At 40.8% G+C, this 19,046-nt stretch overlaps 1 protein-coding gene across 1 annotated transcript; it reads left to right on the top strand.

Annotated features, from left to right (window-relative positions):
- Nucleotides 1–3,678: 3,678 nt before the first annotated feature.
- Nucleotides 3,679–18,421, top strand: LOC141084940 (galactoside alpha-(1,2)-fucosyltransferase 2-like). Its single transcript, XM_073569885.1, has 2 exons — nucleotides 3,679–3,788; nucleotides 17,367–18,421. Exons 1-2 carry the CDS (start codon nucleotides 3,767–3,769, stop codon nucleotides 18,419–18,421), a joined length of 1,077 nt encoding a protein of 358 aa, XP_073425986.1. The 5' UTR covers nucleotides 3,679–3,766.
- Nucleotides 18,422–19,046: the final 625 nt, after the last annotated feature.

Raw genomic sequence — 19,046 nt, 5'->3', positions numbered from 1 at the left:
GCTCGTCGGCGCCAGCAGGAAGGTGACGACGAGAAATGGAGCCTGACATTCTTGCGTGATCAGCGATGGACAGCGGGGGAGCCGGTCGGAGGTAAGTATCACACATAGCGATATCGCTTGCGACATCGCTATAACGTCTCAAAATCGGTGACGTTATAGCGATATCGCTAGCGATATCGCTATGTGTAAAACCCCCTTAACTCTGTGGCCTTCTCCTGTGGTGGGAATACTCTTACACCCATTCTAACTATGGCACACTATCAGCACCACCATCACCATATCAGTGTCCCTTTCTATCCAGGGTCGACAGGTTGGAAGGAGATGATGAGTCATTTCTTAAACTGCTCTGGTAGAATGAAAGCCAAACTTTGATTGCTTGCTAGGGGCTACAATATCAGATTTACTGTAAGACAATTCTGATAAATGATGTCTGAGAAATGTCATCCTCTTCTGACCATAGAAAGGAAACAGAACATGGGGGGGAATTTCATGGTCCACCCTGTATAGTATTATACATTGGGAAGAAAAGCAGACAACCTAATCAGATTGTTTAGCTAAGTTCCTCATAAAATGTAAGGTGCCCATTAGTTGTGTTGAGGTGGCTCTTAGTTTTTGGTGACATGGCCTCTACTTTTTTGTATGATGACCCCTAATTTTTGGTGAGCTTCACCCTCATTTTTCGTTAGGTGCCTTCCTAGTTTTTGGCAAGATGGCTTCTAGTTTTTGATAAGGTGGCTCTAAGTTTTTGGTGAGGTCTTTTTAAGTGTAAGGCACCGAAAGTGTTGGCACCGTTGAAATTGTTCCAGAAAATTAAGTATTTCTCCCACAAAATTATTGCAAATAAACGTTTTGTTATACTCATACTTATTTAATTTGTTTGTATTGAAGCAATACAAAAAATAGAAAAAAAGCCAAATTGGAGATAATTTCACACAAAACCCCAAAAATGAGCTGGAGAGGATTGTTATAGGTAAAAATTATAGGTAAACAACTTTGTTTAAAGCATATGATGCTCATTCAATCTCACCGGTGGCAAGTAACAGGTGTTGGCAATATAAAAATCCCACCTGAAACCAGATAAAAAGGAGAGATGTGGACTCAGTCTTTGCATTGTGTGTCTGTGTGTGCCACATAAGGCATGGAGAACAGAAAGAGGAGAGAACTGTCTTTGGACCTGTCTTTGAACTGTCTTTGGATTACAAGTCCATCTCCAGAGATCTTAATGTTCCTTTGTCCACAGTGCGCTAGATAATCAAGAAGTTTAGAACTCATTGCACTGTAGTTAATCTCCCTGGATATGGACGGCAGAGAAAAATTGATGAAAGTTTGCAACGCAGAATAGTTCGGATGGTGGAAGAACAGATCCAATCAAAATCCAAAGAAATTTAAGCTGTCCTGCAGGCTCAGAGTGCATCAGTGTCAGCATAACTATCGGTTGATACTTGAATGAAATTAAATGTTTTGGCATCAGACCCAGGAGGATATAAAAAAGCTATACTGCAGTTTGCCAAAATGTTTGTGAGTTAGTGCAACGGGCTGGGTGGAGAAGCCACTGTGCCAAAGCAAAAGGAAGACCTGGAGGGGCATGACTAGGAGCCTCACCCAACCTGACCACAGATATGCAGCAGTGTATGATACTGAGATCCAAGGAAAGACAAGGAAGGTGGTCCATGTGCTTCTGTAGGACTGACCTTGGCTAGATGGCAGCTGACCCCCTAGGAACGGGTAGCTTGGGTGGCCTGAGGGAATGTCCAACAGATGCAGGCAGGCAGAGTAAGATGACAGGTACAACAGATGCAGAAGGGACTGGCTGATGGAGAAATGAGCACTGGCAAGTGTAACTGGCAGGTGATGTAGAGATGAGCACTGGCAGGTGCAACGGAACATCTGACATTGAGATGAGTACTGGCAGGTGCAGAAGGACCAACTGATCTTGAGATGAGCACTGGCAGGTGCAACTGGATCGGCTGACATTGAGATGAGTACTGGCAGGTGCAGCAGGACCAACTGGTCTTGAGACAAGCATTGACATGTGCAACTGGAGCAGGTGACGCAGAGATGAGCATAGACAGGTGCAACAGGACTGGCTGACATTGAAATGAGCACTGGACGGTACAGCGGGACCGGTTGATGTCGAGATGAGCGATGGCAGATGCTGCGGGACCAGCTTCCATTGAGATGAACACTGGCAGCTGCAGCGGGACCGGCTGACATAGAGATAGGCACTGGCAAGTGCAGCTTTCTGGGATATGAGCACTGAAAACTCACAAGAGTGATAGGAAACAAACCTACACCATTGCACAGGCACCTCCATGTTGAAGGAGGTGCTTTAAATAGTAAGTGTCCTCCAGCTATTGGCTGGGGACACTTTTGAGGAATACATGCTTGTACGCACCCTAAGCACAGTGCCCAATGACCTGTGTGTGGTGCACGCACCCCAGGCAGCAGCAAACATGGAAGGAGCAAGACAGGAGCCATGGAAGTGAGTACGCTTGCGTCTCAGCAGGGAGAGAGGGACTGCAGGCAGAGACAAAAATCCTTCTAATAAAGTGTCTTGTGGAAAGATTAGTCCAAGATAGAGGTTTTTAGTAAAGCACATTCTTATACGGTTTACAGAAAACGGAATGAGGCATACAAAGAAACAAACACAGTACCTACAGTCAAATATGGTGAAAGTTTAAAGATGTTTTGGGGTTGTTTTGCTGCCTCTGGCACTAGGTGCCTTCACTGTGTGCAAGGCATCATGAAATTTGAAGATTAGCAATGGATTTTGAGTCGCAATGTAGCGCCCAGTGTCAGAAGCTGGGTTTACGTCCTAGGTTATGGGTCTTCCAGCAGGACAATGACCCCAACTTCCTTTAATGTATTGTATGCACCTACACTATGTGGAATTGACTCAGAGCCTCACCTTGCGCCAAAAATCCTTTCTCCAGCGTGTGATGCACGTGTTTGGAAGTGGTTAAAGTCCAATTCCCAGTATGCTACCACTTTGAGGTCATGTTTTTACTGTCCATTTTCACTCTCATTTATTCTCTTGTCCTGTTGAAGAGTAAACAAAGTATTACTTTCAGCTTGCCATTGTATTCCTGGAATAAAACAGATTAAAGCAACGTATCATTATCACGGTAAACATAAATGGCTACGCATTAGTCTGCCATTAGGGTTAGCATGAGACTCATCCGACATTTGGCTACTGTAAGGCAGATCTCTTAATGCTCAGCCAAGAACGCTGCCCAAGAATAAAAAAATATATATAATCATAAAATTAAACCAGATTAGAAAAAATGTTTACATGTCGCTATCAGATTTATAAAAAAAGAGGTGTTACGTTCCCATTAATTGCACGGAGTCTGGGGAGAATAAGCTAAAATCCCTTATGAGCCCTATATCACAGGAAGAAGCATCATGGCGGCATCTATCCCTGACTCTCGAGATCATGTAACATGAACCTGAGCAATGCATTACCCCTACGCCAATCAATGTTTGCATAGGACTGCGTTAAAGCCTTTTTGCATTGTCCTAACCTATTCCTATTTTTCCGGCATTCATTGAAGCCAATCCCCTTGTACTCTTTGATTTCAGACAAAGCCAGGAATAATTCACCACACCCTGAGTGACTCCATCTCATAGTCAGGTTACCTGTGTCTGCTCAGTTCACACCCTGTACATTACCTGGAAAGGTGACAGGTGACGATGGTGAAGGTGCTCGCCTCTCGCTCTCTGGATGATATAACATTATAGGAGGCAGAAAGGACTGAAGGGAAAAATGAAGCAACCTACGCCGACAGGTAAAGAGGACCTTTATCCCCTAAGATCAGTCCATGGACTGTTACATAATCTTCCAAAAATTCAGTAAGTACATGTTATGACATTTAGAATCAGACATGGTACACAGATGTAGCAAAGCTGAATTGTTAAATGGAAGCCCCAGGGACTCGAGCATTTTTTTCTAGCACTCCGAAAATATTTGCAGCCTACGCACAAACAATATTATGAAAAACAGCAAATGTGGGTTTAATTCTGCATAAAGTCTGAATTAGCACATGAGTTTCCTCTGCTTTGGAACTTTTAGAAAAAGGGTCTCTTCCTCTAGTCTAGAGGATCAGGTACATCCATATCTTACAAGTACAGCCCCTTCAATAATAACAAGTGAGTAGGGAAAAGATAGTGGATTGTTCGAAAGCTCAATTATTATTAAGTAAAAAAGAATATGAAACAAAAAGTTACAATTTGAAAGGAAAATCCAACCTAAAACATCCATCTAATGCACCATGGGTGTTCGTCAACTGCAACCCATGATCTTAGCCCCTCATTTCTAAACGAAAAAGATCACAATTCATTGCAAGATATCAAAATCCTGAAAGTTGTAGATTTACCAGCCCGATAACAGTGCATTGGAATTCCTGGCAAAAGTTCTCTGCCAAACTTTTAATAGGCAGTATTAATTACTGTCTAGAGGGAGGAGTGATGATATGTCAGTCATGGTAATTAAAGGTATTTAAAGATATTTCCCGTGCCATATCACCATAAGGGATCATCACCCTCAAGTTTTGGCAGCTGGTTTTTCCATCCTTTACGGAGTACAAAGATAATATTATATCTACCTGAGCTGCTGTGCCTCTCATCAAAATATTTTACCTTCAGTGCCAATATCGGAAAATTATTATTCTGTATTTGCATTCATGGTAAGTTATCAAATTCATTTGACTAGACTTAATGATATTTAAGGAACTTAAGTGTACGGAGGAATCAGAAGTAAGTGCACCCCTGTATGCTCACTGTAATAGATGGGAATTTATTTTCGGGGCTGTGTAGTTTGCGTGAAGTAGTCTTGCAAAATTATTGTTATATCACTAAGAATGAAATAAAAGATAAATAATAAACCAGATTACATCTGACAAACTCAGCTCTGCTGCACAGATGTGTATGATGCAAAGTAACATAGTTTTGAAGGCTGAAGGAAGACCTTATGTCCATCTAGTTAAGCCTATTTTTAATGCAGCTGTTCTGCATTATTGATCCTGGGGAAGGCAAAAAACCCACAGAGTAGTAGCCAATTTTCTCCATAGGGAAAAAAATTCCTTCCCCTACGCTGGGTCAACTATCTACCTATAATATTGTTATTCGTAACCTTCTATACTGTTACTCACAAGAAAAGCATCCATTCCTTTCTTAAATTCATTCAGTGAGTTGGCCATCACCACTTCCTCAGGAAGAGAATTCCAGAGCCTCACTGCTCTTACCGTGAAGAACCCTCTTCTATGCTGGTGCAGAAATTGTCTTTCCTCCAAACGAAGAGAATGCCCCCTTGTTCTTGTCACAGTCCTTGGTACAAACAGTTCATTGGAGAGATCTCTGTATTGCCCTCTGATATACTTGTACATATATATTAAGTCTCCCCTAAGTCTTCTCTTTTCTAGAGTAAATAGACCTAATTTTGATAACCTTTCTGGGTATTGTAGTGAACCAACTCCATTTATCATTTTAGTAGCCCGCCTTTGAACGCTTTCAAGTTCAGTAATGTCTTTCTTGAGCACCGGCGTCCAAAATTGCACACAATACTCCAAGTGTGGTCTGACGAGTGATTTGTACAGAGGGAGAATTATGTTTTCATCTCGTGTCCCCAGACCTCTTCTAATGCATCCCATGACCCTATTTGCTTTGGTGGCAGCTGCCTGACACTGGGCACTCCAATTTAGCTTCTTATTGACTAAGATGCCTAAGTCTTTTTCCATGTCTGATTTCCCCAGCAGTTTCCCATTTAGTAAGCAATTGTAGCATCTGTTTCTCCTTCCCATGTGCATAACCTTACACTTATCTGTGTTAAACCTCATTTGCCATTTTTCAGCCCAATTCTCCAATTTACTCAAATCTGTCTGTAGTTGCAAACTGTCCTCCTTTGTGTTTACATAGTTTTGCATAATCTGCAAATACTGATATTTTACTGTGTAAGCAATCCACTAGATCATTAATAAATATATTAAATAGTAAGGAGTCCAATACAGAACCCTGTGGTACCCCACTAGTAACCCTGGCCCAATCTGAGTATGCACCATTAATAACCACTCTTTGTTTTCTATCACTAAGCCAGCTACCTACCCATCTACACACATTTTCCCTTAGCCCAAGCTTTCTCATCTTACTTACCAATCTTTTATGTGGGACAGTGTCAAATGCTTTAGAGAAGTCGAGATAAATGACATCCAGTGATTCTCTTTGGTCCATTTGAGAGCTTACATCCTCATAGAAGCTGATCAGGTTAGTTTGACAGGAGCGATCCTTCATAAATCCATGTTGATATGGAGTTAAACATTTATTAACATTGAGATATTCCATAATGGTATCCCTTAGAAACCCTTCAAAAATTTTACCCACAACAAATGTTAAGCTTACCAGCCTATAGTTTCCAGGTTCCCTTTTACACCCCTTTTTGAATATTGGTACCACATTTGCTTGCCGCCAATCAAAAGGAACAGACCCTGTTTCTATAGAGTCTTTAAATATAAGGAATAGAGGCCTGTCTATCACATTACTTAACTCCCTTAATACCCGAGGGTGAATGCCATCAGGGCCTGGTGATTTGTCAATTTTAATCTTACTAAGGTGGTTCTGCACTTCTTCCTGGGTTAGGCAGGTAATACTTAATGGGGAGTTTACATTATCACTCTGCATTTCCCCTGGCAAATCCTTTTCCTGTGTGAACACTGTTGAGAAAAAAGTGTTTAAAACATTTGCTTTTCCCACATCGCTCTCTATGATTTCACCCTCATTGTTCTTTAAAGGGCCGACACCATCAATTTTAATCTTTTTACTGTTTATATAATTAAAGAATAGTTTGGGGTTTGTTTTACTTTCCTTAGCAATGAGTCTCTCAGTTTTCACTTTTGCTAAATGTATTTGTTTTTTACACATTTTATTTTTTCTCTATAACTTTTTAATGCTTCTTCATTGCCTTCTTGTTTTAGCTTCCTAAATGCCTTGTTCTTGTTATTTATTGCCCTTTTTACATCCTTATTTAGCCACATTAGTGTTCTCCTGTTCCTAGCCCTTTTATTTCTGTATGGTATGGCTAGCTCGCAGTGGGTGTGTAAAACTGATTTAAATATTTCCCATTTATTTTCTGTGCTCCTATTTTTGAGGACATTGTCCCAATCAGTTCGGCGAAGGTCCTTTCTAAGCTGATCAAACTTTGCTTTCCTGAAATTCAGCGTTTCCATAACCCCCTTCCAGGGCACCTTACTGAAGGACAAGTGGAATTGTATTATATTGTGGTCACTGTTCCCTAGGTGCCCATTGACTCGTACTTCTGTTATTCTATCTGGCCTGTTGCTTAAAATTAAGTCCAGAAGGGCTGTCCCTCTAGTTGGGCCCTGCACAAATTTGTGACAGATAATTATCCTTGGTCACTGACAGAAATTGGTTTCCTTTCTGAGATACGCAGGTTTCAGTTTCCCAGTCTATGTCGGGGTAGTTGAAGTCCCCCATAATAATCACCTCATTGTGATTTGCTGCTTTGTCTATTTGTTTCAATAATACATTTTCAGTGGTTTCTGTTATATTTGGTGGCTTATAACAAACCCCTATGAGGATTTTATTACTTTTCTCTCCTTGTATCTCCACCCATAGAGACTCCACCTCTTCATTTCCCTCTTGTGTATCTTCTCTTAGTGTGGGCTTTAAAGTGGACTTTATATATAGACAGACTCCACCCCCTTTCCTTTTTTTACGATCCCTCCTAAACAAATCATATCCTTGCAAGTTAGCCGCCCAGTCATAGCTGTCTCCAAACCATGTCTCAGTTATTCCTACTATGTCGTATTTTTCCTCTTACATTACCAACTCCAGATCTTCAATCCAATTGTTCAGGTTTCTTACGTTGGTCAGCATGCAGGAAAGAAGTTTTGCTTCATTTTCTTAGCTTCCTTCTGAGTACCCTGTCTTGGGTCCTCTTTACCACATCTAGTATCCTTGATTAGTTTGTCCTTCTGCTGCATGTTCTTGTCTGCTGTTTTTCCTCCCATCCCCTCTTCTTCTAGTTTAAAGCCCTCCTGATGAGTGTGGAAAGTCTTTTGGCGAATGTGTGTTTCCCAGGTTTTGTGAGGTGTGTCCCATCTCTTGCGAGAAGTCCATTGTAGAGGTAATTCATGCCATGGTCCAAGAATCCAAATCCTTGCTGCCTGCACCACCGTCGTAGCCAGTTGTTCACCTCTAGTATCCTATTCCATCTTCTGATGCCATGGCCATCGACTGGGAGGATTGATGAGAAAACAACCTGTACGTTCCGTTCCTTTATTTTCTTCCCCAGAATTTCAAAGTCTTCGCAGATAGTTGGTAGGTCATTTCTTGCCGTGTCATTTGTGCCTACATGTATCAGTAGGAAAGGGTAGTCATCCTTGGATTTTAGGATAGTTGGTATCCTGTTGGCCACATCCTTGATTTTTGCTCCTGGGAGGCAGCATACTTCTCATGCGGTTATGTCCGGCCTGCCGATAGTTGCCTCCGTGCCTCTTAGTAGTGAGTCGCCCACAACTACCACTCTTCTTTTCTTTCCAGACGCACTGCTTGTTGCTCGTGAGTGTTTTTGAGTGTCATTTGTTTCCGCTTTTGTTGACATTGTAACTTTTGTTGATAGTGTGTCTTCTCTTGTAGATACGGTATCATCCAGAGTTGTGCCATTTTTTGTCACATGGCTCCACTTTTCAGCCTCTGTATGTGCTCTGAAGCTTTTCTCAGTTTCCAAATCCTGAATGGTTGCTTCTGCTTCATCCAAGTCGTCCTCATGTTCTTTAATTACCTTCAATGTTGCTATTCTTTCTTCCCGTCCCTGCGCCTTTTCCTCTAAGAGGGCAACAAGTTTGCACTTCTGACAGGTAAAGTTGAGTTTTTGGGCCGGAAGATCCGTAAACATGTAGCATGTGTTGCAGGTGACCATGTGGATTTTCTACTCTTCCATATTGCTGATGCAGGCTATGATGGGTGGTTTTGCGATGTCCTCAAACAGCGAGACCCGGAAAGTCCCAGCGATCGATCAGCTTAAGGCAACTCTTTTCCTCTTCCCAGAATGCACCGGAAATATGCAGATGAGCTTCCTGCTTCTCCAATCCCTGGTTTTGCAATGTCCTCAAGCAGCGAGACCCGGCAAGTCCCGGCGATCGATCAGCTTAAGGCGACTCTTCTCCTCTTCCCAGAATGCACCGGAAATATGCAGATGAGCTTCCTGCTTCTCCAATCCCAAAAGATCTTAATATGCCATTATTTTTCTATGACTTTATAGACAATTTATTTGTTAATTCTTGTAATCATGAACCCTTACATTTTTTAGCTTTGAACTCTTTGTAAACTTGACTGCAAGATGAAGCAGCACTAGTAGTAGTTTACCAAGTCCATGCCTTCAAAGGATTACCTAAATTAGAATATCATCAAAAATTTATTTCAGTTCTTCAATACAAAAAGTGATACTCATATATTATATAGAGTCATTACAAACAGAGTGATCTGTTTCACATGTTTATATTTGTTAATGTTGATGATTATGGTTTACAGCCAATGAAAACCCAAAAGTCATTATGTCAGTAAATTAGAATACTTTATAACACCAGCTTGAAAAATGATTTTAAAATCCAAAATGTTGGCCTCCTGAAATGTATGTTCAGTAAATGCACTCAATACTTGGTTGGGGCTCCTTTTGCATCAATTACTGCATCAATGCGGTGTGTCATGGAGGTGATCAGCCGGTGGCACTGCTGAGGTGTTATGGAAGCCCAGGTTGCTTTGATAGCAGCCTTCAGCTCATCTGCATTGTTGGGTTTGATGTCTCTCATCTTCCTCTTGACAATACTCCATAGATTCTCTTTGTGGTTAAGGTCAGGCGATTTTGCTGGCCAATCAAGCACAGTGATACTGTTGTTTTTAAATTAGGTCTTGGTACTTTTGGCAGTATGGACAGGTGCCAAGTCCTGCTGGAGAATTAAATTTCCATCTCCCAAAAAGCTTGTCAGCAGAGGGAAGCATGTAGTGCTCTAACATTTCCTGGTAGATGGCTGCGCTGACTGTGGTCTTGATAAAACATTGGATCTACACCAGCAGATGACATGGCTACTCAAACCATCACTGATTGTGGATTCTTCACACTGGACCTCAAGCAGCTTGGATTGTGGCCTCTCCACTCTTCCTCCAGACTCTGGGACCTTGAATTTCCTAATTAAATTTACTTTTATCTGAAAACAACACCTTGAAACAGTGCGCAACAGTCCAGGTCTTTTTCTCCTTGGCCCAGGTAAGATGCTTCTGGTGTTTTCTATTGGTCATGAGGATTGCGACACTTGTAGCCCATGTCCTGTGTGTGGTGGCTCTTGAAGCAATGACTCCAGCAGCAGTCCACTCCTTGTGAATCTCCCCCAAATTTTTGAATCGCCTTTTCTTAACCATCCTTTCAAGGCTGCGGTTATCCGAGTTGCTTATGCACCTTTTTCTACCACACTTTTTCCTTTCACTCAACTTTCCATTAATAGACTTGGATACAGCACTCTGTGAAAAGCCAGCTTCTTTAGCAATGACCTTTTGTGGCTTACAATCCTTGTGGAGTGCGTCAATGACTGCCTTCAGGATATCTGTCATGTCAGCAGTCTTCCCCATGATTGTGGAGCTTACTGAAACATAGTCTGTTTATATATTTGTCCTTTATAAATGCTTAGTAGGTCTTTGAAGATGCTTTTTTTTAATTATTCTAATTTACTGTGATAATGACTTTTGGATTTTCACTGGCTGTAAGCAATAATCATCAACATAAACAGAAATAAACACTTGACATAATTTTGTATGAAATGACTCTATATAATATATGAGTTTCACTTTTTGCATTGGAGAACTGAAATAAATTGACTTTTTTAATGATTTTCTAATTTAGTGAGAAGCACTTGCAACTGACCTGCAAAAAAGGAGGGCAGGATTTGTATAGCTCACAAGGTGAAATGCAACATTTCAGCTCAAAACATTGAGACTTTGAATATCTATTAATTTATCAATTTCTTATATTCTGAGCTGAATAATTTCTGTTTCATAATATCATTAAAAGTTTAAAGAAAAACATTGATGGGGTGGCATAAAACCCATGGTGGTCCCTTATGAACTTCCTTTAAATATCAAAGTAAAGTAATGCTGGTTGAATTGTTGTCATATTGTCCCATGCATCTTTTATAGGAGTGTAGGGAGGCACAAATGTCGTCTCCTCATTGTTTAATAGGTTTGCAGTGATAGTGGGAACTCTTTAAAGCTTGACTTTAAAGATTGCATTTAACCTGTTAGCTACTGTTAACCTGTTAGTTACTTTTTATGTATATCTATCTATCTATCTATCTATCTATCTATCTATCTAGGTATCTATATAATTATCTATCTAATATCTGCAATAAAAGAAAACTTTCACTTTAAGCAATGTAAAAGTTATGCAATATCGCATGAAATTGAGGAACTGGTTTTCTTCTAAGTATTACAAATTTTTACAACATTGTAAAACCATAATAATAGCACAGCTTGGTTGCTTTCAGCAGTTTAGTGCATAAATAACATCTATATTTAATTCATGCTCTTTAATGTGCCATCAATATTAAATAATCCAGTGTTCACTCAAGGACCCTATACACCTTCCATTTTGATAAATAATTAGCCTTGAGTATAATGTGAACCAATCACATAATTGTCATTAATTTTAGGTACTAATAAGGGGCAAGAAACTGTAAAAGTGATGCCTACATATGTAAGTCTTTTCCTTTTGTAGAAGACTCTAGTTTGGGTAAATATTCCAAGACTTGTTGAATGATCAACTTTGACTTATAGGGTAGCTACTTCCAATAGGTGGCACTAGTGAGATAGTTTACTTTCTATTGGTGGAGGGATTTTTTTGTATACACATGTTAAACTGACCCATGGTCTTTGCCAAATGTAGATGTGTACTAATTTAAGTATCATATTGCAATTAACCCCTTCATGACCCAGCCTATTTTGACCTTAATGACCTGGCCATTTTTTGCAATTCTGACCAGTGTCCCTTTATGAGGTAATAACTCTGGAACTCTTCAACGCATCCTAGCGATTCTGAGATTGTTTTTCGTGACACATTGGGCTTCATGTTAGTGGTAAATTTAGGTCGATAATTTTTGCATTTATTTGTGAAAAAATCAGAAATTTGGCGAAAATGTCGCAATTTTCACATTTTGAATTTTTATTCTGTTAAACTAGAGAGTTTTGTGACACAAAATAGTTACTAAATAACATTTCCCACATGTCTACTTTGCATCAGCACAATTTTGGAAACAAACTTTTTTTTGTTAGGAAGTAATAAAGGTTAAAAGTTGACCAGCGATTTCTCATTTTTACAACAAAATTTACAAAACCATCTTTTTTAGGGACCACCTCACATTTGAAGTCACTTTGAGGGGTCTATACGGCAGAAAATACCCAAAAGTGACACCATTCTAAAAACTGCACCCCTCAAACTACTCAAAACAACATTCTAGAAGATTATTAACCCTTGTGGTGCTTCACAGGAACTAAAGCAACGTGGAAGGAAAAAAATGGACATTTTAATTTTTCCAACACAAATTTTCTTTTAGCATCATTTTTTTCCTAAAATTTGTTGGGAAATTTCTCCTGAGTACACCAATACCTCATATGTGGTCATAAACCACTGTTTCGGCGCACAGCAGGGCTCAGAAGGGAAAGAGCACATTTGACTTTTTGAATGGAAAATATGCTGGAATATATAGTGCTTGCCATGTCACGTTTGGAGAGTCGCTGTGTGCCTAAACACTGGAGCGTCCCCACAAGTGACCCCATTTTGGAAACTAGACCCCCCAAGGAACTTATCTAGATGCATAGTGATCACTTTGAACTCACAGGTGCTTCACAAATTGATCCATAATAAAAAGGACTTTTTTTCACAAAAATTATCTTTTAGCCTCAATTTTTTCATTTTCACAAGGGCAACAGGAAAAATGGATCCTAAAATTTGTTGGGCAATTTCTCCTGAGTACACTAATACCAAATATGTGGTCATAAACCACTGTTTGCGCGTACGGCAGGGTCCGGAAGGGAAGGAGCACCATTTGACTTTTTGAATGGAAAATTAGCTCTAATCGTTATTGGACACCATGTCTCGTTTGGAGAGCCCCTGTGTACCTAAATATTGGAGCTCCCCCACAAGTGACACCATTTTGTAAACTAGACCCCTTAAGGAACTTATCTAGATGTGTAGTGAGCACTTTGAACCCCCAAGCGCTTCACAAAAGTTTATAACGCAGAGCAGTGAAAATAAAAAATCATTTTTTCCCTCAAAAATGATTTTTTTAGCACGCTATTTTTTATTTTCACAAGGGTAACAGGAAAAATTGGACCACAAAAGTTGTTGTCCAGTTTGTCCTGAGTACGCTGGTACCCCATATGTGGGGGGGAACCACTGTTTTGGCGCACGGCAGGGCTCAGAAGGGAAAGAGCGCCATTTGACTTTTTGAAATTAAAATTAGATCCAATCGTTAGTGGACACCATGTCATGTTTGGAGATCCCCTGTGTGCCTAAACTTTGGGGCTCCCCCACAAATGACCCCATTTTGGAAACTAGACCCCCTACGGAACTTATCTAGATGCATAGTGAGCACTTTGAACCCCCAGGTGCTTCACAGAAGTTTATGACGCAGAGCCGTGAAAATAAAAAATATTTTTTTTTCCTAAAAAAAATATATTTTAGTCCGCAATTTTTTATTTTAACAAGGGTAACAGGAGAAATTGGACCCCAAAAGTTGTTGTCCAGTTTGTCCTGAGTACGCTGGTACCCCATATGTGGGGGGGAACCACTGTTTGGGCACACGTCGGGGCTCGGAAGGGAAGTAGTGACATTTTGAAATGCTGACTTTGATGACATGGTCTGCGGGCGTCATGTTACATTTGCAGAGCCCCTGTGTGCCTAAACAGTATAAACCCCCCACATGTGACCTCATTTTGGAAACTAGACCCACCAAGGAACTTATCTAGATGTGTGGTAAGCACCTTGAACCCCTAAGTGCTTCACAGAAGTTTATAACGCAGAGCCGTGAAAATAAAAAATCATTTTTTTCCTCAAAAAAATGATTTTTAGCCTGCAATTTTTTTTTCACATGGGTAACAGGATAAATTGGACCCCAAAAGTTGTTGTCCAGTTTGTCCTGAGTACGCTGATACCCCATATGTGGGGGATGACCACTGTTTGGGCACACGTCAGGGCTCGGAAGTGAAGTAGTGACATTTTGAAATGCTGACTTTGATGGAATGGTCTGCGGGCATCATGTTACATTTGCAGAGCCCCTGATGTACCTAAACTGTGGAAACCCCCCACAAGTGACCCCATTTTGGAAACTAGACCCCATAAAGAACTTGCCTAGATGTGTGGTGAGCACCTTGAACCTCCAAGTGCTTCACAGAAGATTATAATGCAGAGCCATGAAAATAAAAAATCATTTTTTTCCTCAAAAAATGATCTTTTAGCTCGCAATTTTTTATTTTCACAAGGGTAACAGGAGAAATTGGACCCCAAAAGTTGTTGCCCAGTTTGTCCTGAGTATGCTGGTACCCCATATGTGGGGGGGGAACCATTGTTTGGGCACACGTCAGGGCTCGGAATGGAAGTAGTGACGTTTTGAAATGCATACTTTGATGGAATAGTCTGCGGTCGTCATTACGTTTGCAGAGCCCCTGATGTGCCTAAACAGTGGAAACCCCCCACAAGTGACCCCATTTTGGAAACTAGACCTTCCAATGAACTTATGTAGATGTGTTGTGAGCACCTTGAACCCCCAAGTGCTTCACAGAAGTTTATAATGCAGAGACGTGAAAATGAAAAAATCATTTTTTTTCCACAAAAATAATTTTTTTAGCCCCCAATTTTTTATTTTCCCAAGGGTAACAGGAGAAATTAGTCCCCAAAAGTTGTTGTGCAATTTTTCCTGAGTATGCTGATACCCTATATGTTGGGGTAAACCACGGTTTGGGCACACGTCGGTGCTTGGAAGGGAGGGAGCACCGCTTGACTTTTTAAACGCAAAATTGGCTGGAATCAATGGTTGCACCATGTCGCATTTGGAGACCCCCTGATGTGCCTAAACAGTGGAAACCCATCAATTCTAACTTCAACCCTAACCCCAACACACCCCTAACCACAGTCCTAACCCCAACACACCCCTAACCCTAATCCCAACCCTAACCATAACTGTTATAAATGGGTCACTGAGGAGAAAAAAACAAAACAAGCTAAGTCACAGAAAACCAGAGAGGTTGGTAACTATGCAGATTGCAGATCCCTGATCTTACCACACAACTAGCATTAGCCGTGGAGCGTGCCTACGATGTTCCTAGACGCCTCGTCACGGCCGGAGGACTAAATATGCCAAAAGCAAGAAAAGGGAAAACTAACTGCCCCAGAGCAGACCCCAAAGGAATAGATAGCCCCCACACATGTATTGACGGTGAAACAAGATGAAGGCACAAACACAGGCAGGAAAATAGGCTGAGCAAATGATGGGGCCCAAACTAACTAGACAGAAAAGGAAAGGAGAGACACTGTCTGCAACCTGCAAAAAACCCTACAAAAATCATGTCCAACACTTCTGATAGCAAAATTAACCCTGAAGTCACTAGACTTCTCCCACTATATCAGCACTCTGAAATATTCTGAGACAGAGCAAAAAGAGCCCGAACTAGTAAGGGACAAAAAGCCAATTGGCAAAATACTGTTAAATAAGAGTGGAAATTCAGCACAGGCCCCAGCAGGGGCTGGCTGACCACACCAAAAAACTGACTAGACCAACAAAATCAAGTATGAACATTAGCAGAAAAACTTAGCTTTAGATGACTGGAACAGAGCTGAAAACCAAGAGCTGACAAGCCAGAAGGAATCACCAGCAACTGAATAGGGCGTCGGCTGTCTTAAATCCAATCTGAGACTCCTGAGATCCAATCGTCATCCTCATTCTCAGGTGGCAGATCTCCACCGATCAAATCAGCCTCTCTACCTCCTGTTACCACTAGAGGGAGTCTGGAAGGAGAACTCACAACACATAACCCTAACCACAACCCTAACCCTAATTCCAACCCTAACCCTAATTCCAACCCTAATCCTAATTCTAACCCTAATTCCAACCCTAACCCTAATTCCACCCTAACCCTAATTCCAACCCTAACCCTAATTTCAACCCTAACCCTATTTCCAACCCTAACCCTAATAGAAAAATAAAAATATTTTCTTTATTTTATTAGTTGTGCCTACCTATGGGGGTGATAATCGGGGGGTTTATTTACTTTTTATTTCATTTTGATCACAGTGAGAGTGATCAAAATGAAAGAATGGAATCTGCAGCCGGCAGATTCGGGCGGGCGCACTGCGCATGCGCCCGCCATTTTCCAAGATGGCGGCGCCCATGAGCTGGACCCGCGGGACCCCGGGAGCGACAGGGGGACTCAGAAGGTACCGAGGGGGTGAGGGGGGGATCGGAAGCTGGCGGGGAGCAGAGGGAATGGGAGGGGGGGCAGATGATGACAGCGGCGGCAGATCGCCGCTGTCATTCAGTGGCGGGAGGGCGATCGCCGGTGGGGGGGGTCGAATCTGTGTCTCCAGCCATGTCTGATGCTACTGCAGCATCGGCCATGGCTGGATTGTAATATTTCATCAATTTTCATTGATGAAATATTACTATCGCTCTGATTGGCTGTTAAAAGTGAAACAGCCAATCAGAGCGATCCTAACCACGTAGGTGCACAGCCACCCCCCGGGCTTAACTGCACATTGTCCTGTATCTGCGGGCTGGGTGACATTTCAATGACCCCGGTCACCGACCCGCAGGAACGCTATTTATAGCATGACGCCTACCGTGGCGCCATGGGTTGTTTGGGCAAGACTTTTCATGACGCCTACGTAGGCGTCATGGGTCATGAAGGGGTTAAACATTTTCAGCCCATTAAATGAGTTCTTGACATTAGATAATCTGACATGATAATTTGACAAATTGGATTTCCAATGGCTGTTCCTTTTGTACTCCCTTGAGATTAGTTGCTGAAAGAGGAGTTTGTACACGTGTTTTCTAAACCAGACAGCCTATGTAATATGTTTTTATGATTAAGTTAGTGTTGTTGCTCCAAATCCCCAACCTTAGCATACATTCGCCTCCTACAAGGGGTGGTTTTCAACCAAGGTCACTAATGGACTTCTTCAGAATAAATATGGAGTTCCGTTTACTATGCCTATTTCAATGCAACTATAACCTTTGCTCATATAGCGTTGTGCACTTGTATGACATTTTTCACTACACCATTATATACTTATGTGTTTTTTTTCTCTCTTTCAGTTGTAGCGGGGACCTCTGCAAGAATGGCCAAACGTGTTTTTTGGTCTATTGGCCTAATCTTAGTTATCCTTGTTGTTGTGAAGTTTTCTTATATTTACCACACGAACCTGACTATTAATTCATTCATGACAATGGTGAGAGAGAAGGCCCTGCACAACACAACAGTAAAAACTGTTATCCTGCCAACAGTAATAAGCAAACCCAAACCACTGACGGGTATGTGGACTGTCAACGCCATTGGACGTTTGGGCAACCTGATGGGCGAGTATGCAACTCTCTATGCTCTTGCCAAGATGAATGGTCATCAAGCATACATTTTGCCACAGATGCACAGCCAGCTGTCAAAGATCTTTAAAATTAGATTACCTGTTCTTCACCAGGAGGTCATTGGACGTATCAAGTGGAGACATTATGGACTTCACGACTGGATGTCTGAAGAGTACAGACATATCGACGGAGAGTATGTAAGTCTTGGTGGTTACCCTTGTTCATTTACTTTTTATGACCATATAAAGGAGGAGATTCTTCGAGAGTTTACTTTCCATGATTTCATCAAAGAGGAGTCCAACGCTTATCTCGAGAAGGTCAGAGGTGACAAGAAGAACGTTACCTTTGTTGGGATTCACGTACGGAGAGGTGACTATGTGCACGTGATGCCAAACACATGGAAAGGAGTGGTAGCTGATAAGGGATACTTGCAAAAAGCTATGGATTACTTTAGACAGAAATATGAAAACCCTCTCTTTATTGTGACCAGTAATGGGATGGATTGGTGTAAAGAGAATATGAACAATTCGATGAATGATATCCACTTTGCTGGAGATGGCCAAGAAGGCTCACCCGGTCGGGATTTTGCCTTACTCTCACATTGTAACCACACCATCATGACCATAGGGACGTTTGGTATTTGGGTTGGTTACTTGGTAGGAGGAGAAACTATCTACCTATCCAACTACACATTACCCGACTCTCCTTTCCTTAAACTTTTCAAATATGAAGCTGCTTTTCTTCCAGAATGGATTGGGATTCCAGCAGACCTTTCACCCCTCCTTTAGAAAAAAGAGCCATGATTGAAAGCTCATATGGTTCTCTGGGTAAGGCCATGAAGGCATTAGCTGTTACCAAGACTTTTGTTGTTTGTCTGGGCCCACTATTGTGTTACAAACCTTAAGGTCGATTTATTTTTTGGTTTTGTTACACTTTTTTAGTTTTTACATTGTTTTTCTAATTTTGAATTCTTGTCCAATGCTTCAAAGATCATCATGATTTTATTATAAAAAGATTTCAAAACAAAAATAAGAAATAATTTACTTAACATTCTCAAGAATCTCTAAAAATTCCTAAGAATAAATAATAATTTGCACATTTTATAATACATATAAAGAAAATTAAAACTACATTTTTGACAATGTAAATTTTAATAATATTTAATATTCCCGATTATTGTCAGGTATAAAAAAAGAAAAAGCAAAAATGATGCTAACACTGTTAAAATACTTTGTATTATATAGATTAATATATAAAAATTATTTTTCAAAGCTAAAGAAAATTTACAAATTCAGTACAACATACTGTATATTTATGTTTATTATAAGGTCACCAAATATTTAAATATTTCCCCTTGGCGATATTATTTATTCTTTGTTAATTTTTACATTTATTTAAAAAAAAAATTAAAGC

The sequence above is a fragment of the Dendrobates tinctorius genome, unplaced genomic scaffold (assembly GCF_039654945.1).
Source record: "Dendrobates tinctorius isolate UK_male_01 unplaced genomic scaffold, ASM3965494v1 ptg000028l, whole genome shotgun sequence".
NCBI classification, from domain to species: Eukaryota; Metazoa; Chordata; class Amphibia; order Anura; family Dendrobatidae; genus Dendrobates; species Dendrobates tinctorius.
This window is presented reverse-complemented; position numbering and strand designations above follow the sequence as displayed.